The sequence below is a fragment of the Eulemur rufifrons genome, chromosome 15, assembly GCF_041146395.1.
Source record: "Eulemur rufifrons isolate Redbay chromosome 15, OSU_ERuf_1, whole genome shotgun sequence".
Lineage (NCBI taxonomy): Eukaryota > Metazoa > Chordata > Mammalia > Primates > Lemuridae > Eulemur > Eulemur rufifrons.
In genome coordinates this window covers 52,495,366-52,520,482 of record NC_090997.1, presented here as the reverse complement: position 1 = coordinate 52,520,482, position 25,117 = coordinate 52,495,366, and the positions used below count along the sequence as shown (strand labels likewise).

Here is a 25,117-nt window from a genome sequence, read left to right as displayed (position 1 = left end):
GTCAGCAGTGTGAAAATAGTGTCTGACAATGAGGGACAGTGGAATTTTCCTCATCCATACTTTGGCTCTTTTAATTGTGGAAGTATGATATAACTCACAGAAATGTCCTTGTTTCAGTCACTGCCCTACATTTTTTGGTCATTTCATTGACTCTGCATAAAACACAATGTCTGTTCTCATGCTGCCTCAGGCCCTCAGGGAATGGTGTTCTAAAGAAAAATTGAAGCCTTTGGGGAAGGCTTGTCTAAAAATAAAACCCTCAAGGTATTAGACCAGGGGTGTAGGCCAGATCTACAGACAACATTTTTAACATTGCAAACTGTGATATTAGATGGAATAAAATCCCTTTCTCTTTACTAGGGTGAAAGGCAGTAAAGCATTTTGGAAAGAGAAGGAACTTTGGAGCCAGGCTGCCAGGGTTCCAATTCCAGCTTTTCCATCATCTGTGTGATTAGGGGCATGTCACCTTTGAGCCTAGGTTTAATTCTCTTCAAAGTAGGGAAGATAACTTCTGCTTTTGAGGTGGTTTGTCAGGATTAGCAATAATATATTTTAAGGTCTGGTACCTGGTGGGTGTTTAAAAAATTGTAGCTATAATTGCACATCTTAAATTTTTTCTCTTATTCTGGAATAAGACTTTCCCCCACCCCTTAATGTGATGATGATTCGCAGATGAGAGCCAGGTTACCTGAGTTCTAATCTGAGCTCTACTGTTTACTAGCTGTGTTACCTCGGGCAAGTTACTTAGTTTCCTTGTGATTCAGCTTCCTTATGTATAAATGAGGATGGTTATGATGACCACCTTCTAGAGATGTTAATTGTATTAATATTTATAAAGAACTGAGAATAGTGTCTGGCTAATATGTAAGCACTACGTAAGTATTTGATAAATAAAAGTAAACACTCAGAGCCAGCTTTCATTGGTTATTGTTATTCATAAAAGTATGGGATTAGAGGCACTAGAGGCAGCGTTGCTGCATGTTAAATGATGGACTGCAAGAAGGAGAAATAGGCATCACAAAATTTAATGAGATAAAAATTGGCAACTGTGAAGCTGGCACAAATTCAGATGGTTGATATTGGTAAGTAGGAATATCAGAGTGGGAGACTCAAGAAGATGTACATGTCTCTAAAATGAGAGAAGAAGTGCTTATTACGGCAGAGTGATTTTTCTCCATCTCAAGTTTTACAGAGACTTTTAGAAAGAGAAAGAATAAAAACAGACGGGTTCAGCAATTTCTTAGAATGAATTTTGAGAGTGCCTTCATTACTGAGAATTTTATAAAAGTTCACCACACCTTGTTTTCCACAGATTTCTATTACCATAATAGCTATTTTAAGTTAAGAGAAAGATTCACAAGTATAATGAATGGAGGAGATTGAATAGCTAAGCTGCACCCCATACGTGCGCTGTTTTCCCTCTGCCTGCAACCCTAGCTAGTAGAATAGAGCAGCTTGGCAGTTTACCCCTGAGTTAAACACTAGAGACTTCTTTTCTCAAGAAATGAAAGGAATAATAGGAACTACCTGGGGATAGTTGGGGTTTATGAGGGGAGTCTGTATACCCCAAAAAAGCCCTCCTCTTCCTGATATTTGTAGACTCACCATCTGCTTATTCTCAAATGAAGCCTGTCTTGACAAGTCCAACGTCTCCACACGCAGAGATCCCTGCCAGCTGCCTTATTACAGGAGAGACTAGCAGAGGAGCAGAGCCATGCATCCGCTGGCAGAAGAAACCCACAGCAGCCTTAGAGGAAAAAGCCATCCTGCTCTTTATTCAGAAATATGCACTGGGCATATGACCAGAAACAAACTATCACAAAAGAGTGAGAACAAAATAAATAGAACTAATGTCCCGGGAAGAAAACTTTAGGGGAATTTCAGGAAGGTGGCATCTGGAAAATAAGAACAGGATGGAATAAAATAGAAACAATCAAAGAATAAGGAGGAACTCTTGAAAATTAGACATTTGTTTGCTGAAATCAACACAATTCAATGGAAAATTTAAAACATGACTATAAGGAAATCTATAACAGTGTAAAAAGCGAGGCAGAAAATGAAATGAAGAGCAGAGATAGCTTCAGTTAAGTTGCTCTAATATCTAAATATTTGGAATTCCAGAAGATACATTTGAATAAATGAAGAGTTGAAAATATCAAGTAAATGACAGAAGTTCTTCTTGTGCTGTGGGAAATAATCTGAATCTTTATATTGAAGAGTTATGAGGGTTCAGCAAGAGGGATGAAGACAACTTTAAACTCAGTTTAATTGTTGTGAAATTTAAGAACTCTAAATATTAAAAAAAAAAAATCCCAAAAGTATCTAGAGTAAAAAGTAAGACTGTCAAGTCCCCATTTGTCTTTGAGTACTTCTGGTACAATAAGGTACTCCATCCTCATCTCAGACTTTTTCCTATCCCAGACCTGGAGTCAGACATTTTTCTGAAGAGCCTTGGTTCCTTCGATGGTGAATGGTGCTTAGAAACCAAGACCTGAGTGCCCATTGTGTGTGGAGTGTTCTGACTTCTAGACCCTTTCATTGGCTAGAACTGGAATACATATATATATTCTATTCAATGAACATACAAAATAGTTTTACCAAATGTCACTACCAACACAGTTCCTGTTTTGTTTTGTTTTTGTTTTACTTGTCTTTTGGAAATGACCACAAGATGACATTTTATAAATAGTAGGAGGTGTCTGGAAGTTCATTTCTACATATATCCATGGTTTTGTTCTCTCTTTCCTTGTCTCCTTGCTCTAGAAATAGCATTAAAAATGCACATCAGAACTTATGCTTCCATTGAGAGAAATAATCCTGTTCTTCCCATGTCCCTCCCTTTGGACATTATACCACAAATAAGCAGAAGACATCCCTAGAAAGTAGAAAGAAAGCAGGCTGCCCAGGGACTTTGGGAACAACACAGCCGTGAGTTCCCTGTGTCTTCTTATATCCCAGACATGGTGCTGCACCAGAGGCCTTCAGCCTGGGTGCAGCCCAAAGGAAAAGAAAAATATATATATATATATATATATATATGTATATATACACACACACACACACACATTATATGTATATGTGTGTGTATATATATATATGCTTCCCCTAACCAAAGGAATGTAAAACCTTTTATCAATACTTCCCTATTCTTGTGGTTTTGCAGACACACATAGATTTTATTCTAAAATCTAAGTGGAAAGGCACAGGCCCTAAAATAGCCAAAACAATCCTGAAAAAGAAGTGGGAGGAATCACTTTACCCAACACTATATAGCAACAATAATCAAGACAGTGTAGTATTCGTAGAAGAATAAACACATGGATGAATGGAACAGAACAGAGACTCAGAAATAGATCCATAAAGTATGCGCAACTGATTTTTGACAAAAGTACAAAACCAATCAATGGAGGAAAGATAACCTTGTTAACAAATGGTACTGGAGCAATTGGGCATACATAGACAAAAAATGAACTTTTACCTAAATCTCACATTTGAGTTATATAAAATTAACCTAAATGGATCATGAACTTGAATGTAAAATGTATAAACTATAAACCTCTTAAAAAAGAGGGTAGAATATCTTTAGGATCTAGAGCTAGGCAAAGATTTCTTAAACTTGATACCAAAAGCACCATTCATAAAAAGAAAAAACTGATAAATTGGATCACATCAAAGGTAAAAGCTTTTGTCTCACAAAAGACTCTGTTAAGGGGATGACAGGGCAAGCTATAGACCAGGAGAAAATATTTGCAAACCATATATTCAACAAAAGATGGTGTGTAGATATACAAGTAACTCAAAAACTCAATAATAAAAAATAAAACAATCTAATTAGAAAATGGACAAAAGATATAGAGAGATATTTCACTGCAGATGGTAAATAAGCCCATGTATAGATGTGCAATGTGATTAGCCACTAGGGAAATGCAAAGTAAAACCACAATGAGATGTTGTGACACACCTACCAGAATGGCTAAAATAAAAAACAGTGACAACACCAAATGTTAGTGAAGATGAGGAGAAACTAAATCACTCATCCATTGCTGGTGGGCATGTAAAATGGTATAGCTACTTTGGAAAACAGTTTGGCATTTTCTTATAAAATTAAACATGCAGCTACCATATGACCCAGCAGCTGCACTCTTGGGCATTTATCCCAGGGAAATTAAAATTTATACCTACACAAAAACTTGTACACAAATGTTCATAGAAGCTTAATATATACAAAACTAGAAACAACCCAGGTGTCCCTCAGTGGGGGAATGGTTACACAAATTGTTGTAGATTCATGAAATACTACTCAGCAAAAAATAGGAACAAACCATTGGGGTACACAGAACTACTTGGATGAATATCCAGAGAATTACACTGAGTGAAAAAAAGCCAGTCCCAAAGATCACATACTGTATGATTCCGTTCATATAACATTGTTGAAATGACAAAGTTATAGATGTGGAGAGTAGATTAACGGTTGCCAGGGGTCAAGAAGGGTAGGAAAGTGGACAGGAGGTATGTGTAGCTATAAACGGGCAAAAGGGATCCTTGTGGTGATGGATCTGTTCTGTGTCTTGACTGTATCATTGTCAATATGCTGGTTGTGATACTGTTTATAGTTTTGCAGGAAACTGAATAAATGGGATCTCCACAATTATCTCAAAATGTAGTTTAATTAAAAATTTTTAAAAGACATATTACTTGATTTGGTATCTGGTTGAGATTCTAATATAAGTATAGATGTTATTCTAAATCCTGCAGAGGATATATTTAAGTTAGAGCTAAAAGGTTTCATAATTGATTTAAAAATTAATTTAATATATCCACTTATAAGTTGTTTGATGATATGAAGAATCAATTCATACATGAATTAGAGGCTGTTTGCATTTCTTCAGTGTTTACCTCACCAGTGAGGCCATGAATAAATCAATGAGTACGTATTTTTTTCCTCTGTGTTTCCCCTAAATTTCTCCAATTTCTGAATATTTGATGTATACAAACACTATTCCCAGAGCACAGTTGTGGTCAGTCTACACATATTCATGGCTCTGTCTCTACTGCTAGACTCACTATCAGTAATGACCATGCTTTCCAGTTTAGTGGTGGGGGGAAGGCAAGTTATAGTCTATTTACTTTTCCTTAGGTTAGAACAGCATTAAGTCCATAAGTAGAGTTATAGAGGTTTGGTAACAGAAAACAACCTAGCCAGAGAGACCTCCTAAACCAATACTTCTGTTAATGTGCATGGGAATCGTCTCAGGATCTTGTTAAAATGCTGATTCTGATTCAGTACATCTGGAGCCTAATATTTTACCTTTCTAACAAGCTCCCAGGCGGTGCAGGTGCTGCTGGGCCATGGGCCACCCTTTGAGTAGCAAGTTCCTAGGTAATACCACAGGTTTCCTAATTTTTGTATATAGTTTTGCAAGGAATGAAGACAAGGAACAAAGATAGCAACTGGTTTCATATTAAAGGCTCCTTTCATTCAAATCAAAGAACATGGGTGAAATGATAGGAGATAGAAGACACAAGAAAAAGAAGAACGAAAGAGGAACATACAGCCGGAACCTTGAAGTCCTTTCAAGAGCATCAGCAGCCTGCACTGCAGGATACAGAAGCACTGGTGAGGGCAGAGGCTAAAGACATTTGAAGCTGGAGGAGCAACCAGAAGCAGATATTGGAATATCTTAGTTGGGATGGGGAAGACTGGGGCAGAACAGCCACCTGCACTTCTCTACTTTAGCCTATATATGCTTCAGTGTGGGCTTCCCATAGAGTTCAGTAACCCCCAAAGAAAACCATGTGTCTCACTGAGGAAAGCAAACCATTCAGAACCTGTCTTTTTGCAGTCATTTGGGAGCTCTCAAGATGTGTAGTAGCAGACCAGCGGTGAAGCTGAGTCCTTCAGCCCTGTGTCCTCACATCTGATTTGCATCTTTAATGACATTGCACCACAATTTAAAGAGGCTAGGAAAGTGAATAGTAGTTGTTGAAATATGTTCATCAAAGAGGTGGTTAAGTTCATGCACTAAACTCAGTTACCTGGGCTAGTCAGCTATAAAGAGTAATTGTTATAGACTGAGGTTTTACTATATTAGAATTTCAACAAGGCATGGTTGTATGCTTTCTTTTAAATGCATTGAAAATATTCTTTGGTATTCAAGTTAATTTTATTTTCTCACAAAAATAATAAAAGTACATTTAAAATATAGGAAAAAAAGAAAAGAAAAAGCCCACATTCCAACCACCAGTAGCATACTATTAATACTTTCAGCATTTGGGTGATTATTTCCTTTGAAACCATGTGTATGTGTGCATGTTTAAAAGAGTTATACTATACATGCAATATTCCATCCCATTTTTATGGCCTAAAATTATAAGCATTTCCCTATGTTTTTACAGGGTTCATAATTAACACTTAGAGTAGCTCAATCATGTCTTATTGAATTAATTAATTAGGTCACTAAATTTTGGTCATTTAGGTTGAGATGTGAGACAGTTCTGTTACTTCATTAAAGTGATTCACACTGAGATGAGTATTTTACTACATGGGTAGTTATATTTAACAGAATGTATTTAATCAGATTGCTGAGGTTTTAAAAAAAAAAATCATTCTTCCTCACTACCTGGTCTTAGTTCGTAAAGACCTAATAAAAACTTCCTAACAGATACTTTGTCCCTGGGGAGATAATGTCACTGTACCACAGTGCTAACTTACAGGTGTTCATAGAGTGCACTTGGAATACAGAGGGAGGGTACTTCATCCAAGCTGTAGCCTTGAGAAGGATTCCTGGAGAGAATGATGTCTTAAAGGAAGTGTAGAGCGAGTGAGAGTGACCCGCTCTAGGTAGAAGGACCAACGGTTGTCATGGGCCCATCACCAGACTTGTCACTGCACAGAGATGGAGTACTTGGCAATCACATGACTACCTACATGGGCTAGGGACCCTGTCCTTACCCAATGATGGGAGAACGGATGCTAGTAAAAAAACAAACAAAAAACCAAAACAGGTGGGCATATTATAATCTGGGAGAGAAGAGAGGAGGGCAGCTTTCCCGAACTACACATGTATCCTTCACAAATTCTGATACACATTTCTTGGATAACCATCATTCTATCCCCCTCTGCCCTTGAATTCTTACCAATTTGGGGTTTATTATAATTGTGTTCCTCTGTTTACTTTCTGACTCATTACTTAGAGGACAGAAAATTGCCCTGCTGGTCAGATCCCACTACACTAAGTACTTGATTTCTTTTATTCCCTGGTTATTACTATGCTAATCTCTGTAGCTTGCTTCTTACAGACAGGATACACCGAATGTTTCAATAAAGAACTATTGAAAACAAATACCTAATCATAAACTTAGCATTTCTAAAGGCAATGTTGTAGAACAGACTCTTTTAAGGGTTTCAAGATAGGGAATAAAAGAAGGAGACCTTGGATTATGAATATGATGATAAGATTTTTTTTTTTTTAAGTTAATGACTCAGTAGCTTTTTGTTGTATACTATATGCCAGGCTCTCACTTGGGTTTAAGGATACAGTACTGGACAAAAATATCATATCTCTGCCTTCCTGGAGTTTGCTCCCCAGCAAGGATGGGGAAGGCATGGGCATGAATCAAGGAATGACATGGATAACTCTAAAATGACTGCTCACTTAATATTGTCACAGAAAAGTACATATTGACATGGTAGACTAGAATTGGGGTGGGGATTGGCCTGGTCAGAAGCCAGAGAAGTAGTAATAATAAATATAATAATAGTAATGGAAGAGTAAGAATTACAAGGTAAAAGGAGAATGGAGTTGGGTGGATAGTTCACAGGAAGCTGTTTATTCATTTAGCAAAAGTTTATTGAACACTGACTGTGTGGCACAGGTACAGTCATAGGTGTTGGGAATAAAGTAAAAATTCCTGCCCTCATGAGAATTGTTGGTAGTTTGGACCAAGATGATGGAGAGGGGTTGGAGAGAAGTGGCTTGAACAATATTTAGGAGTTAAAATGGACAGTCCTTGACAGGTGGAATGAATTATCGCTGAAGGGGAAAGATGCTAGGATGACTCTTAGGTTTCTGGCTTCTATAAGCAAATGGGTGATGATCCAGTCCCTGAGCATGGGAACTCTGGTGGAAGGGTAGTGTGTTAGTCAGGGTTCTCTAGAGAAACAGAATCATGGGAATATCTATCTATCTACAGATACATAAGAGGGGATTTATCATGGGAATTGGCTTACTCTGTTATGGAGGCCTAAAATTCCCAAGATATGTTTTCTTTTTTTTTCTTTTTTTTTTTTTTTTTTTGAGACAGAGTCTCACTCTGTTGCCCAGGCTAGAGTGAGTGCCGTGGTGTTAGCCTAGCTCACAGCAACCTCAAACTCCTGAGCTCAAGCGATCCTCCTGTCTCAGCCTCCCGAGTAGCTGGGACTACAGGCATGCACCACCATGCCCGGCTAATTTTTTCTATATATATTTTTAGCTGTCCATATAATTTCTTTCTATTTTTAGTAGAGATGGGGTCTCGCTCTTGCTCAGGCTGGTCTCGAACTCCTGAGCTCAAACGATCCGCCCACCTCGGCCTCCCAGAGTGCTAGGATTACAGGCGTGAGCCACCGCGCCCGGCCCCCCAAGATATGTTTTCTTCTGGAAAACCAAGGAACCCAGTGGTGTAACTCAGTCTGAGTCCAATGGCCTGAGACCTAGGAGAGCCAATAGTGTAAGCTGAGAGAATTCATCACCACTAGACTGGCCCTACAAGAAATGCTAAAGGGAGTCCTACACTTGGAATGTTATTTAACATCATGAAAACACATGAAAATATGAAAAACAATTAGAGCAAACACACAAACAAGGAAGAGAAGAGACTCAAATGTTATCACTACAGAAAACCACCAAACCACAATGATAAACAACTAGAAAGAAACAAATGAACAAAGGCTGTGTAAATCAACCAGAAATCATTTAATAAAATGAAAGGAATAAATCCTCACATGTCAATAATGACCTTGAATGTAAACAGATTAAACTTTTCACTTAAAAGATATAGACTGACTGAATGGATAAAAAAACATGACCAACTATATCATGCCCACAAACTAATCTCACCTATAAAGACACACGTCGACTGAAAGTAAAGGAATGGTTAAAGATGTTATGCAAATGGAAACCTAAAGTGAGCAGGAATAGCCATACTTATATCAGACAAAACAGGCTTTAAGTCAAAAACAGTAAAAAGAGACAAAGAAGGTCATTATGTAACGATAAAGGGATCAATTCAGCAAGAGGATGTATCCACCCAACACCAGAACACCCAGATATGTAAAGCAAATATTAGATTTAAAGGGAGAGATAGACTTTAACACAATAGTAATTGTGGACTTCAATACCCCACTCTCAGCATTAGACAGATCACCTAGACAAAAATAAACAAAGAAACTTTGGATTTAAACTGCACATTAGACCAGATGTACCTAACAAACATTTACAGAACATGTCATCCAACAGTTACAGAATGCACATTCATCTTATCAGTACATGAAAATTCTCCAGGATAGATCAGATGTTAGGCCACAAAAAGAATTTCAACAAATTTTAAAAGATTGAAATCATATCAAGTATCTTCTCAGATTATAATGGAATAAAACTAGACATCAATAACAAGAGGAACTTTGGGAAACGTACAAATACATGAAAGCTAAACAACATACTCCTGAAGGACCACTGAGTCATTTCTCAAAAGAAGACATACAAATGGCCAACAGGTATATGAAAAAAATGTTCAACATCATTAATCATCAGGGAAATGCAAATCAAAACCACAATGAGATATCATCTTACCTCAGTTAGAATGGCTGTTATTAAAAAGAATAATAATAGATGTTGGCAAGGATGTAGAAAAGGCGATCTTATACTGTTGGTAGGAATGTAAACTAGTACAATCTTTGTGGAAGACAGTATGGAGATTTCTCAAAGAACTAAAAATAGAACTAAAAATTGACCCAGCTATCCCACTACTGGGTGTACACTCAAAAGAAAGGAGGCAGCACATCAAAGGGACACTTGCACTTGTTTGTTTATCACAGCACTATTCACAAAAGCAAAGATATGGAATCACCCTAAATGTTCATCAGTGGAAAATGGATAAAGAAAACATGGTGTATGTACACAATGGAATACTATTTGGCCATAAAAAAGTATGAAATCATGTCATTGGCAGCAACATGGATGGAACTGGAAGTCATTATTAAGTAAAATTAGCCAGGCACAGAAAGACAGATGCCACATGTTCACACTCATACGTGTGAGCTAAAAAAGTTGATCTCATGGAGGTAGAGAATATAATGATATATACCAGAGGCCGGGAAGGATGTGGGAGGGGAATGAGGAGAGGTTGGTTAATGGGTACCAACATACAGTTAGCTAGAAGTAAGTTCTAATATTCAATAGTACAGTAGGGTGATTATAGTTAGCAACAATGTATTATATATTTCAAAGTAGCTAGAAGACTTGAAATGTTCCTAACACTTAGAAATCATAAATATTCAAGATATGATGGATACCCCAAATACTCTAACTTGGTCATTATACATTCTAACATGTAACAAATACTCACATATGTAAAATATTATATATCAATAAAATAAAATTTTTAAAAAAGAAATAGAACTAGGTGATAAAGGGAATATGAACAAAACTTGTCACTCATGGGACTCATCATTTCTTTTGCTTTTTGTATTTCTAGAAAGGTTCCAGAAGGTTAATCTTCTGTGGGCCACTTAAAAAATACATTTTCCTAGTCTTCAGTTATAATTAATTTACTTTTCTGTTAAATGCTGACCTTTGTTGCCACTTGAATTTCGCTTTTAATTGTCATCAGAAGTCACTTGGGTTATTCTGTGAACAGAGTGCTTGCTGACATTTAGTTTAATTTCTTCTTAGTATTTACAGGGAAAAGTAATAGGAATGCAAATAAATCCTTGTGCATAATAATTTTAAAAATATTTGTGGAAGAACTAAATGTTCTCTTGAACATTGGTGAGAAGAGTTCTCTTTTTTGTGGTGAATATTCTGGTTGGTATTAGAAATATATTAGGAATGGAACAGTGTTATAAATAGAACACTGCTTGTGGTTCATATTTAAAATGTGCACACAGCATTTTTCCCTTTATCTTTATTGTGCATAGGTTTTAAGTTAGATATACCTTGGAAATAAATGAAATTTTGATGCAATGGTTATGTGTTCTATATAAAAATAACTTTAAGTAAGCCCTCCCCTACCCCATAACACTCCAGATGATTATTGTATATTCTTTTTTGGTTAGTTTGCTCAAAACTTTGTTTTACTCTATTTATGGATAAACCAAAGAATAACAGAATTCAACTAAGAAAAGGTAGACGTCGTTATAGTGATACAAATTTATTGTGGACTATTCTGTTTCATAGTAAAGCAGGTTACCCAATGAAAGTGATTGCCTTTTTTGTTTTTAATGAGATAAAGTTGAAATTTGGGTTGCTTCTGAGGTGAAATGGCTGGTTCTTTATTTCTGGTTCTTCCTTCTTCATAAAAGAACTTAGGAGTGTGCTCAGAGTATATTTGCTTCCATCCTGATGTGTCCTTTGTCTACCAATACCCTTTTTAAATTTGAATTTCTAGCTGTGTAGCACGGGCCTAATGCAGGCAAGGAATATAAATTTATGTATTAATATGATACATCTTCTCTCTTAGTTTTCAATTTTATTTCTTTCCCAGATGAAAGGAAATACAGGAGTGCAGAGAGGACCAAGTGAAATTCTTCTTGGGTAAGAGTGTAGCAAATGACAATGATGTGACACCTTTTTTCCTCAAGTGTATCCTCTGGCCTGGAATGGGAGAGAGATGCGCAGTAAGCCAAGAATTCTCCTTTCTCTTTTTCTCTCAAGCTTTCTTCTTTCTTTTAAACTTCACTTTTTTCAAGACAAAAGCAGACAGTCTGATTAAGGCCAACACTGTAAATTCTGAGTAAGGCCAATGCTAATGCTTCAAATTTCTGCCTGTTTTGTTATGCTATGTCAGCAATGAATTTGCTGGAACACTTGGGTTATTCCCTTAGTCCTTTCCTGGGCTTTACCAACAGCCAATTATGCGTTTACTTCGCTTGTTAAGGGACAGAAGAATTCTAGGCAGCAGTTTTTTCAAAGTGGTGCCACTCGATTCTTTCTAAGCAGACTGAGATCAGTGGAATCAAGGCCAACCTTTATGCAGTGAGCACAGCACTTTGGATGGTGGGAGGTCTTTGCTGGGAACCCTGAGAAGCTTCAGCCTAGGTCCTTTGCTGGGCCCAGTTGTAGAGAGGATCTACAGACTATGGTTTGCCTCTTACCCTTTCCTCTATGGTCAAAGGGTGATATACATAGTCATTGCATTTTAAGCATCACTAGGATGCACAGCTTTGTGTTAGGGCTGTTAGGTTACAAAGAAGATAGATTTCAGCCCACATCCCTCAAGGACTTTTATACAGGAAACAGAAGTGTGACAATAATAAAAGACCAGTATTTGTTCAATGTGAAAAAAATTCTACAAAACCAGAAGTGAATAAGGAGAATATATTTCACTCCCTTAATTTCATATCAGAAAAGAAATCTTTTTTGTCAGTTTGGTGTATATTATTCTGTTTGTCAATATGTATATACATACATACATATATACATGTATACATACACACATGTATATATACATGCACATCTACATATATAAACAACAATGGGACTGTGTTGTATGTCATTTTGCAAGTTAATTTTTTTCATTCAGTGTATGATGAACACTCTCTGATGTCACTACTCTAGATTAAGCTGTTTGTGATAGCTGCATGGTGTTCCTAGTATGTGTGCTCATTTAACTGTTATCTTATTGAGCATTTAGAAGGGGGTTAGTTTTTCACTATGAAATAATGCTGCAATGCACATCCTTATTTGCATGTTTATCCTATTATTTTTATAATGTAGAATTCTAGACTATTTTTAAATTGTTTATTTTTAATATTGAAAAACACTGCCTGCTTACCCTCCAAAATATTATACTAGTTTACACTCCTACCAATAGTATATAATAAAGATATTGACTGCATAAAATAGTTGAAAGTCTGTAGAACATTATGATTATAATACGTTGCATTTTGATAGCGCTTTGTAGTTTATTATATAATTCACTTTCACCTATCTTATTTAATTCTCATAACTACCCTATAGTGGGGTTTTATGTCTGCACTTTTGAGATGCAAGAGTCAGGAAAGTTCATTGACTTGCCTAAATATCTCTTTTAATAAATGGAAGGGTCAAGACTATTGCCCATATATGTTTTCTCTGCTTTTGACATCTTTATAGTGAGATGAAGTCAGGAAAGTCTTCAGGCGGGCCATGCTTAGATGACATTTTCTTAGCATTTGTGGAAGTTTCTAGGTTTTATGTAGGTTACTATGGATTTGAAAGGAAGAGAAAAATACAGAAAATGATTCAAATCAAACTGCATATAAAGAGAAGAAAATATTTATTGAGCCATGAAAGGATTTTTGATTATACATACACATAATGTGAATACATATTAGCAGGCTAATGAGTTTTAACATCAAGGCAGAGTTTTTTATAATGAGTTTCTTTCTAAGTCTATAGGCTATAGTGTGGTGCTTCTGTCTTTTGTGTAGGATTTGCAATCTGAGACACAGAGGTAGTTAGCATGCACTCTGAATATTGGGCCACTTGGGGCTCTAAGCTGGTGAGGCAAGGATAGCAGGATTCTCCTAGAGGGAGGGGAAAGAGATGGAAGTCGTAGGAGAGACAACGATCCTAATGGGCTGGCAAAGCCAGTATACTCCAGCATGCATGTTGGATCCAAGGATGTTCCCTTATCTGAGACTGGACATGGAGGTTCGTTTTGAAAATTTTTAGGGAGAGATTCAGCAAAAAGAAAACAGAAGAAGAGAAAAAGAGAAAAAAAGGAGTGGAAAGGAAAGAGAAGAAAACTGTCTTGAAGAACTCGAGGTGGCAGGAAGAGATAAAGAAGCTGACCCTGTGTAGTTGACTGGAGTTCAATGCAGGTGTCCCACTTTTTGCACCTTTTCTCTGCAATTCCAGTTTTGAGGAAGGCTGCTTTGCAAAGTTTGATGGAAACCCTTCAGCACTTCAGCCTGTGAACTCTTCTGAAAAACAGCTAGCATTTATATTACTGCAGCCTCAGGAAATCCTTTGGGGCACTGAAAGAATTGGCATGAAGAAGTCTTTCATTTGACTTACTAAGTACTCACTTCTATTAGGATTTTAGAATTTTCACTTTCTCAGTATGTTTGTTTTACGTGAGGTTGTGATTACAAGGTGGTCATTCTGATTTTAGAGACCATATGTGAAAATTAATCTCATTACTTTGGAGCTTTATTGTATTTTTTTTTTTTTCTATTTAACCAGATATTGGTACCATCTATACTGGGAAACACTGAACAAATTCAGCACTGTTAAGATTCCTTTTTACTGAATCTCATTTTTGAGGAAAAAAAAGTATTTGAATTTTCCATGCATGTTTGGATTCCGTATGTCATGTATTTCTTGGCAGACCTAGACTTTTGTAATCAAGGCATAGAGCCCTACATTTCCATGAGTATCCTCATAAAAATATAAACATAATCCTGATTTATTTCCTAGTCATTCCTATATTTCTTATAGTTGCTTTTTAAATGTAGTAATATGTTTTTGAAAATATGTGTGATATGTAAAAGAAAACAAACTAGGTGTTATGTTTTTCTCATACTAGTGACATTTCTGTACATTATTCTCAATTTTACAACATAGTATAGTGGCTAAGAGCAGACTTCCTGGGTTTAAATCTCAGCTTTACCCATATTAGTTGTGTGGCCTTGGGTAAGTTATTTGACCTTTCTGTGCATGAGTTTCATCATCCTTAAAATGGGGATTATAACTAATAATCTCATAGAGTTGCTGTGAAATTTTAAAAAGCTACCATATATTCAAAGAACTTAAGACAGTTCTTTGATATTATACTCCCTAACAAAACTCAGGAGAAAAGAGGTTATTCTCTTTAAGAATACACATTGCCCCTATGAGTACTTACTATCTTGCTACATCTGTACCTTTATGATTCTGGGTACCTACACAACAAAATTCTAAGTGTTTTGAGTTCCCACTATTTTTATTCCATATGTGTAACTATATTGCATGTGATTATTGGCTTTCTGATTATTTTTCTTTGATATATGTAGGATATTGTGTGAAAGAAGGGAGTCATAGGATACAAGGCATACTGATTTTATACTTAACAGTTTAATTTGATAAAATTGTCCAGGATATGGGTGTATGCCAATCAGAACAAAGTCTTCAATCATGGAAGTCATACATGTAATCAACCTGTCACCAGGCAGCTGGCTGGTGTCCCCAGGAGATGATGCTATTAATGTATTCAATAAGTTGGGGTTTGGTCTCTGTGTTGCCAGGTTGAGTGCTCAGTGGCTATAGACAGATTGGTTTGGATGGGTGGAAGTCCATGTTGCTGAGCCCGTGTACAGCCTCCATCCCTTCTTCCATGGCCATTTGTTCATAAGCCCTTTAAGGAAAGGAAGGAATGGAGAAAAAAGTTGATTGATCTCCATAGAGTGGCTCATCTCGTCTACCTGATTATCAAGCTCCTTCTCTCTGAGGTTGCTATTTGGTGAGCATTTGCATGATCAGCCAGTGAAACCATGAGGCACTGTCCATGAATGAATGTAGTTCTATACCTCTGGCATATGTTCTTTGCAATGACCAGATATGCTGTTCAAAGTTTTGCTCACCGGAAGGTTTTCCCTTGTCCTTCAGGCTCCTGAATGGGGCTGATGTGCTACAAGTCTTCACGCTTGGGTGGCACCAACATACCGTGTGGAACCATCTATAAATCAGGCCTAATTTTTTTCTTCTTTGGTTAACTGGTCACAAGAAACTCCTCTCAGTGAGACCATAGGTAAAGTTTAAAGAATCATTATAGCAAGAGTAGGAGCTATGGGAATCTGTGCTGCTTGTTCGTGTTGCCTAACTTTGCCCTGAGGACTTGCCAGGCCTGATTTCATGCGTACCACTTCTGCTTAAAGTGTAAATGCTGTATACACACCCCAACTCTATAGCTTCAGAAGGTCAGACAGTACCGAGTTTATGTGGAACACTCATGCTGTATAACTTTGTTCCAAAATCCTAAAGGTCTGTGCTATGATTCACCTTTAAGGGGCCTTCCAGGTGCCATATAGCATCCCTGTCCGCCACACTTAGAACACCAGTAGATCTTTTGGCACATACAGCCCAAGTGGCAGAGCAGCTTTCATAGCAGCCTGGAACTGTTGCTGAGCCTTCCCTTATTATTACTTTTTACTCAAACCTGGCAGCTTTTCAAGCTACTTGGTAAATGGGTCAGAATACCACACCAAAATGAGATGTATATTCCCTCCAAAATCGAAAAAAAGCCTACTATGTTCTACATCTCTTCTTTAGTGGTAAGAGGAACCAGTTATCACTGTAGAAGGGATATCTTGACATACTGCTAGACCCCTAGAAAATTTACAAAGATGGCAGCCTGTGAATTTTTGTAGGAATCTTTCCCCACCCTCTGGCACACATGTGCCTTACAAAGGTGTATAAAGATAGTTATTACTTACTCTTCAGCCAGCATGTAATGGACAGCATGACATTCTCTGGAATGGAAGGACAACCAAGTTTCCTGTGGATTGGATTCTGACAGTGTGTTGGAGGGTTGATAGAGCCCTGAAGTAGGACAGTAGGGTGCCATCTAGAGGCAAACTGCTTTAGGTAGCACATATAGAGAAAAATAGAATTGGACAGATCAATAGTTGTATACCAGATGCCAGGGAATATGTTGATTTGCCTCAGCAATTAAACCACATCTGATACAGCACCTGCACTCTCCAAAATCCATCTGTTTTCTACAAGGCCAAATAGGCAACTTGAATGAGAATGTGGTAGGAATGATCACCTTCATCCTCCAAGTTCTTGATGTTAACCCTAATCTCCGCAGTCTCTGCAGGAATGAAGTGTTGCTTTTGGTTTACTATTCTCATGGTTAGAGGTAGTTCTAGGGTTTGCACTTGACCTTTCCTACCATTATAGCCCTTGCTCTGCAGATGGGGAACCAGCAAGAGAATATGCTGAGTTTGTCTGTTCTAACTCTGCCTTTCAAAACTGGTAGAATAACTGTGGCATGAGTTCTGGGGTGAGTGTGTATGTGTGAATATATCATTGATGTACACATTTACATATAACATATAATTTAAGTTTTTCTTAGTTGGAAAATGTGGTAAGCATTTCCAACAATGGCAGATAAAGACTAGTCTAGATTAGATTTAATGTTAGGACTGTTGTGTAATTATTATTAATACCAACCTGAGCTAATTGTTTGCTCTTCTGCTGCTACTGTCTCATTCCTTCGGAAATACAAATTTTAAGTATACAATTTTTATTTAATCTTATATAAAATTCAAAGAAACTTCAGGTCACAATGGTATTTGAGGAGAAGTCCTGAGAGGAAAGACTCTTTTAACCTAGTTACTGTGAGCATTCAAAAGCACAAAACGTGGTTATGTATAGCATGGAGTTCTACTCAGGCACAAAAAACAGTGGTGATCTAGCACCTCTTGTATTATCCTGGATAGAGCTGGAGCCCATTCTACTAAGTGAAGTATCCCAAGAATGGAAAAATAAGCACCACATATGCTCACCATCAAATTGGTATTAACCGACTTAACTGACCAACAGTTAAGTGCACATATAGTAGTAACATTCATTGGGTGTTAGGCAGGTGGGAGGGGAGATGAGGGAATGGGTATATTCACACCTAATGGGTGCAGTGTGCAGTGTCTGGGGGATGGACATGCTTGAAGCTCTGACTCGGGTGGGGCAAAGGCAATATAAGTAACCTAAACATTTGTACCCCCATAATATGCTGAAATTAAAAAAAAAAAAAAAGCACTGCTTTGGTTGTTATACTTCTCAATAAGAAAAGGACAAAGGTCAAGAAATATTTACATTCCAGTGAGTCACGAGTACAATGAATGAAGAGCACTGTACCGATACAGGGGCAAAGGCATTATTAAGTCTATGCATGCTTTTAAGTAGTTTCCTGATATTTTAAATTCAAGTTCTTTTTCTTAATGTTTAACTACAAAATTGCTTTTGTTTAATCCCTTTGTAGACTCTTTATATCTTAGGGAAATTGACCATTTATATTTAATAGGCACTGAAAAGTTGGTTAGAAGCTCTGTGTTCATGGGCTGGACTTGGCAGTGGGTGGGCTTCAGTATACAGGGTGACTGAGCACCAAGCTGGCATTTTTCTTGGGCTGCCATCAAATGTTCGTATCTAGTGTTTTTCTCCTTTGGGGCTGTTTAGTTACTGAAAAAGACGAGCCCTGCATGGGCAGTATATGCCCAGCTTCTGGCAGCCTGAGAACAGGTTGGAAAAAGGAACTAGGTTCTCGAACTGAATGTGCACTTACTCAGTCCCCTTGTTTTCAGCCCTGCCCTGATATTTTTGAGTTTGGTGCTTGTCAGGTTCAATTGTGCCATAGACTTGGGCTACTGGAATGGGGATGTATGCTTTCATGTGATTGTTCACTGGAGAGGAGAACTAGGTGCGGAGTGGGGTTCCGGTGGCTCTGATTTTCAGTCAGTTTTCCAGTTTTGAGCTCCTCCCACACTTTCTGTGGTTACTGGTATCCAGAGCTTCTTTGAGGGTCTCTAGGGTGTTTCAGTTTCTTTAAAGCATATTTCCCTGGTTAAATTGTTCTCTGTTCTGCTTTCTTTAAGTCAGTTAACACAACACCAGCTGCTTTTGGCCTTAAAACATTAAAGAAAAAATTCCTTATCTACTGATATGTCTGCCTTTCATTAATACTTCTTGTCCTTTTGGATTTACACATTTTGTTAAAAGAAAAATCCCTTTATCGTCATTTCAGTGTGATTTCAAAGATACAGTGTCAATGGTCAGTCTGCCATTTTTAACCAGAAATCGAGGAACCATTTGCTCATCTTTTTCTCTTTAGTGCCTGGCACATAGTAGGTTGTTAAACATTTGATGAGTAAATAATTGAATGAATTGAGTTAGAATTTTTTATAGTAATGGGAGGTTTTGATCACAGAAAAGATATTATGACTATATTTGTAAATATAACAACTTAAAAAGCATGTTTTAAATTATGATTTTGCTTTGGCTCCATTCCATTTTTGTTTTTGTTCCTCAACATGGTCAAAGAAACTAAATATTTTAAAGTATGTACTACTGCTGGATGGAAATACATTTGTTTACTTGGTGAGACACAATTTTATCTGTTACATTAGGCTTAAGGTACACATTTGTCTATTTAATTTTTCTCTTGAGGTAGACATGCATTGAGACTGATTTATGTAGCAGTGCAGGCTTTATTCTGAACTATGTATATATTCAGAGTAGTTCTAAAGAGGCTGATGGTGATTATGGTGTAAAGCCTTCCAACTAGTACTGCTCCCTCTCCATTGGCCCCTTTGTGGTTAAGTTTGAGAGCCACTGCCTTAGTGCGGCATCTTATCCAGGTATGTGTTGCATTGAAAAATAAATACATGAGGATGAATAAAATCTAGTAGGGGCAAAGAAATTAAACTATAAAAGTTAGAGTAAGTAGTAAAATTGGTATTTTGAATGAATAGATCAGTATTTTCCTTATTCTTAAAGACAGTCCTGGACGAGAAAGACGGGAGTGTAGAGAGAGACAAGTACAGTAGAGAGGGTTAAAAAGAGCAAACTGATTCTCCATGATGAAAGGGAAGAAGTCAAATGTTATTATTTATAAATCTCATTTCTCATTTCCTTTCTGTGTTTGATTTTGTTTTCAGGCAAAAAGACTCCTGTGGAAGATGGAACTCATTGTCCATTTTCCAGAATGTGTTTCCAGGCCCATCAACGGAACCTGATACTGCTCTGTGTTGAAAAGCTTGAAGAAGAACACCTGCATCTCTGCCTGCATCTTCCATCCTGCCGAAACCATGGTCTTCTCAGCATTGTTGACTGCGTCCCATACTGGGGCATCCAACACGACGTTTGTAGTCTTTGAAAACACCTACATGAATATTACTGTCCCTCCACCATTCCAGCATCCCGACATCAGTCCGCTGCTTCGATATAGTTTTGAAACCATGGCTCCCACTGGTTTGAGTCCCTTGACAGCGAATAGCACAGCTATGACCCCAACACCAGCAGTTTTTGAGAGCCTAAACCTCCCCCTCCAGATCATCCTTTCTGCTATAATGATATTTATTCTGTTTGTGTCTTTTCTTGGGAACTTGGTAGTTTGCCTCATGGTTTACCAAAAAGCTGCCATGCGATCCGCAATTAACATCCTCCTTGCCAGCCTGGCTTTTGCAGACATGCTGCTTGCAGTGCTGAACATGCCCTTTGCCCTGGTAACTATTCTTACTACCAGATGGATTTTTGGGAAATTCTTCTGTAGAGTATCTGCTATGTTTTTCTGGTTGTTTGTGATAGAGGGAGTGGCCATCCTGCTCATCATTAGCATCGATAGGTTTCTTATTATAGTTCAGAGGCAGGATAAGCTAAATCCATATAGGGCTAAGGTTCTGATTGCAGTTTCTTGGGCAACTTCCTTTTGTGTAGCTTTCCCTTTGGCTGTAGGAAACCCTGACCTGCAGATACCTTCCAGAGCCCCCCAGTGTGTGTTTGGGTACACAACCAATCCAGGCTACCAGGCTTATGTGATTTTGATTTCTCTCATTTCTTTCTTCATACCCTTCCTGGTAATACTGTATTCGTTTATGGGCATACTCAACACCCTTCGGCACAATGCCTTGAGGATCCATAGCTACCCTGAAGGTATATGCCTAACCCAGGCCAGCAAACTGGGTCTCATGAGTCTGCAGAGACCCTTCCAGGTGAGCATTGACATGGGCTTTAAAACACGTGCCTTCACCACCATTTTGATTCTCTTTGCTGTCTTCATTGTCTGCTGGGCCCCGTTCACCACTTACAGCCTTGTGGCAACGTTCAGTAAGCACTTTTACTATAAGCACAACTTTTTTGAGATTAGCACCTGGCTACTCTGGCTCTGCTACCTCAAGTCTGCATTGAACCCACTGATCTACTACTGGAGAATTAAGAAATTCCATGACGCTTGCCTGGACATGATGCCTAAGTCCTTCAAGTTTTTGCCGCAGCTCCCTGGCCACACAAAGCGACGGATACGCCCCAGTGCCGTCTACGTGTGTGGGGAACATCGGACGGTGGTGTGAATATTGGAGCTATCTGACATTTTGGGTGATGGTTATTGTTGATTGACTTTGAATTTTCTTTCACATAGCTTCTCCACTTACACTTACTGTTTTTTATAGGGTTTGTGTATGTGTCTGCAGTGTAAAGAAAGAATGGTAATTAGTTATGGTTTTGTTACCAAGCATACACAATAGGAAAGTGATCACAAATTTTACCTCCAGGGTTCAAGAAAAGTGGAGAGATTTTTTTTAATTGATTTTGTTTTTTTTAGTAGGAATCAAAATTATGCTTAATTGAGCCTGCAGTTACATTGAATTGTAGGTGTTCTGTATGCTGCTAAGATATGCTTAGTTGATTTTATCAATTCTTTTTTTTTTTTTTTTCTGGAAGACACTGCTGCTTTTTGCCATCACATTAGAGCCAAAAACCCATACATCTCAGACGATAAATATTTAGTTTTTTTGAGAAAAAATAACCCAAGGGGGTTAGTGACATTTTAAAGGTCATTACTATTTACTTTGGTGCACTTTAAGAAACAATGTACAAATTAATTCAGTCATATTTTTCAGAATTGTTTTTATACATGAACATGTGCTTTAGGAAACATGTGCATTATCATTTCTGGGAAGATAGTTTTTTAAAAAATGTATCTGTGCGTACAGTTTTAAAGGAGAGGTCATAAAAATGTAGAAATTTTTCTAAGCACAATACCAACTCTTCAGAGCAATAGGGCAAAATGGAGGAGACAACACTCTTTCAAATTTAAAAGGGGAATGCAGTGAGGAGGGTGGCTGGGGCAGGCTGTGGCAATTCCTTTTACTCAAGGGCTATCGTCTGGTGTAGGGAGAAGGTGCTGCCATTTATGGACACCTACCATGTGCCAGGCACTGCGCATCATTTTACCCTCACAGGATCCTGTGAGGTCGGTATTTTATTTTTCCCTTTTACAGATGAAGAAAGCACGTCTCAGAAAGACTAAAATCCTGCCTAAGGTTAGTGATAGAGCTGGGATCCAAAACTCTGTCGGAATCCTGAGACTGTGCTGTTCTGTGCCACACAGACACCTCATTCCGTTTAGATGTTTCACATTCAAGAGGAAAGTCTGTATCCTTTAACTTTTTTTAGACTATAACCTTCTTTTTAAAAATACCTTTATTTTCTTATTACCAAAAGAAATATGAAATCATTACAGAATGTCTGGAAAATGGAAAAGAAAAAATAAGATCACAACCACCTTTTAAAGTGGAACTTAAAACACCTTAGATAAATAAGGCTATAAAGGAAATAAGGTCAATTTTCTGATTTGCAAAACAAGTGACTGACAATTATTGAGAAATGCAGCTGTATCTAGGTCTTGCCCCTGTGGGTTTGGAGGTTTCCAGTTGTCCATCTGCATTGGTTCTAAATGTTCTGGAAAGAACAGCATTGTTGCCCCAGTGCTTGCCCTAAAAGAGATAGTGTTTGTGACCATGCTCAGAGATGTGTCTCCTACAAAGAAGGGAAAATAAACCGTGGTCTGAGCCTAAAGCAAGTTTCAACAGGGCAGGTCTTCAGTTTCAAATTATTTTTCCTTACTGACTATCTGCCCCCCAGGTGCATCCAGGGCCTGGTCACCACTGGCCCACTTCATAAAATAGCCCATAGGAATAGGGCTGCAGACTAAGGCCATAAGGGCTGAAAGTGTAGCCTCTTGGCTACATCCTGGGCTAAATAGGTAAGTTAGCTATGGATTTATAGCATCTTTTCAGAATTTTAGTGCTTAGTGAGCCAGTGGAAAAAATAAGCCTCTCTCTCTTTAGTTGTAAACCCAGAGAGTTGGATCAGATGAATCTCTAAGGTCCTGTGTGACTCTAATATGCTTTTTTCCAAATGAGAGTATGGATTTTTGAAGAGCCCAGCTGGCTTCAGCATCACTCTTTGGTCTCCAGTATTACTTCTTTACATTTTACTTCGTTAGCTATTTTTTAAAATTGAATGTCTGAAAAGCTCGTGGCACGGTATCCGGAGTTAGGACATTGTAAGACTGATGACATCATGAAAGACCTGGGAAAGTTGCAGCGGTATTAGAACTCATCGTCCAGTTGAAGAGCTCTTTTGGGACTCAAACATATTATTCAACATGTTGTTTTGGGATCATCTTCAGATGATAGTCACCTACCTCTTTAATTTCTAATTTATATTATTCACAGGTAAAATTGTTTTTGTCCATAGGGATTTTATAGGACATAAGCACTGTAGTAGATAGTAGTAGCACGTTGAAATGTATTATGCTTTCCATTTTCAATATAAACTGGATTTCAATAGGAATATTTTTGATTAGACTTTCTCTGAGGAAAGTCAGCATGATCTGTATTCATCTTACACATTGGTAGGTCATAAGACTCCTGTTGTGGCTGGAGTTGAAACTGAGCTTCGTTTCTTTGTTATTTTACGGGAAGTCTTTAGGTACTTCTATGCTGCGTAGTAGGCAGTGCTCCATGCGGTGAGAGCTCCGAGTGCCTGCTAAGGTGCTCCGTGTTGGTGAAAGAAGACTGTGAGGGGCCTTTGTGAGAATCCAGCAACAGCGCCGAACAGCAGTTCTCTTTACACTGGATAATCTTGATGAGATGACAGTTTACACATCATTTTGGACATTTTTATTGCATATACATTTTGAAAGCTTTAAAAAACAAGTACTATGGTGCACCTTCAAGAAATTAGGTGCAAAAATCATGTGTTGCCTAATCCCCATATTCTCTTAAGGGGAAAAAAATTACCACTACTAATTCTCACTGCTGACTGAAATAATCAGAAATGGGTTGGTTGTTGATTTTTGGTTGTTGATTTTTGCTTTTCCTTCTGGCTAGGAAGCATGAAAGAGATAATAAAATATTTGTGGTCTAAAGAAAGAGTCAAGAGAAATCCCAAATATTAATAGTTTGGAGTAGTGTTATTTAAACTTTAACATGTGTTTAGTTATCCCCAGGGGAGCTAAACAGTACAGATTCCTGGGCCCCCAGAGGGTCTTCCACTGGGCCCAGGAATGCACATTTTCATTTTGTCAAGCGCTCTGCCTGATTCTGGCTCAGGTGGTCCTTGGGACACACTTCAAGAAGTGTAGAAAATACATCTATTTAAATATTGTCTGTTTTATCCCAAAATGTTTGTTTTGTGTTAGAGGCCATTATCTCCCAGGCATGGGTGGTCTACATTGAGAGGAAAATCTACATATCATTGTGCCTCATTTGCTGCCACCTGTGTTCCTGCTGGATCTTGCCAGTGTCAGCTTTGCTTTCTTTCAGCTGGCAAAACTCTTATAAACCATAAAGTTTCACAGTAGAGCCAAAAGAGTGACTTGATGGAAAGTCATAACTTTCAGAAGTCCAATTAGTCTAATATTTTCTTTTCTCCTAGAGAGATGTCTTTATTGTATGTAATCCCTGAAGAGTATGAGGAAAATGTAAAGATTCATCTAATTCCTACTACTCTGCTTATGCCAGTTGTGTTCAATGGAAGCATGAAGTAAAATAAAATAACCTTTTTAATCTATGTATTTCTATTGCTGAGAAACCTGTTTAATTTAATTTTTTTCTTGATCTTTGCTTTTGTTTACATGAAAATATTTATGTATATGTCACAGAAAAGTTTTCACTTGCTTGATATTTTATTCTACTATGATTCTTAGTTTAAGTTTAAAAAACTACTAAATTCAAATTTACTTTGACAACCATAGTCCTGCTAAACTGCCTTCATTGGAAACTCAGTTTTTATAATAATAACTAAAAATATCAAAGCACATGTTTGTTATTGCAGGTAAATGGTAATAAATTTCTTAGATATCTATTGGTACTAGTCCTTTGTAATTAAAA

At 37.7% G+C, this 25,117-nt stretch overlaps 1 protein-coding gene across 2 annotated transcripts in view; it reads left to right on the top strand.

The window, feature by feature from the left end:
• Nucleotides 1–21,491, top strand: part of GPR63 (G protein-coupled receptor 63) — a 44,159-nt gene extending 22,668 nt beyond the window's left edge. Inside the window, exons 1-2 of one of the 2 annotated variants that reach the window (XM_069488284.1) lie at nt 11,823–11,875; nt 19,880–21,491. In XM_069488284.1, coding sequence (XP_069344385.1) covers nt 20,030–21,289 — 1,260 coding nt within the window. In that variant the 5' untranslated portion in view covers nt 11,823–11,875; nt 19,880–20,029 and the 3' untranslated portion in view covers nt 21,290–21,491. Of the gene's footprint in view, nt 1–11,822; nt 11,876–19,879 lie in introns of those variants that run through there. The other variant, XM_069488283.1, reaches the window with a different exon arrangement.
• The last annotated feature ends 3,626 nt before the right edge of the window (nt 21,492–25,117 follow it).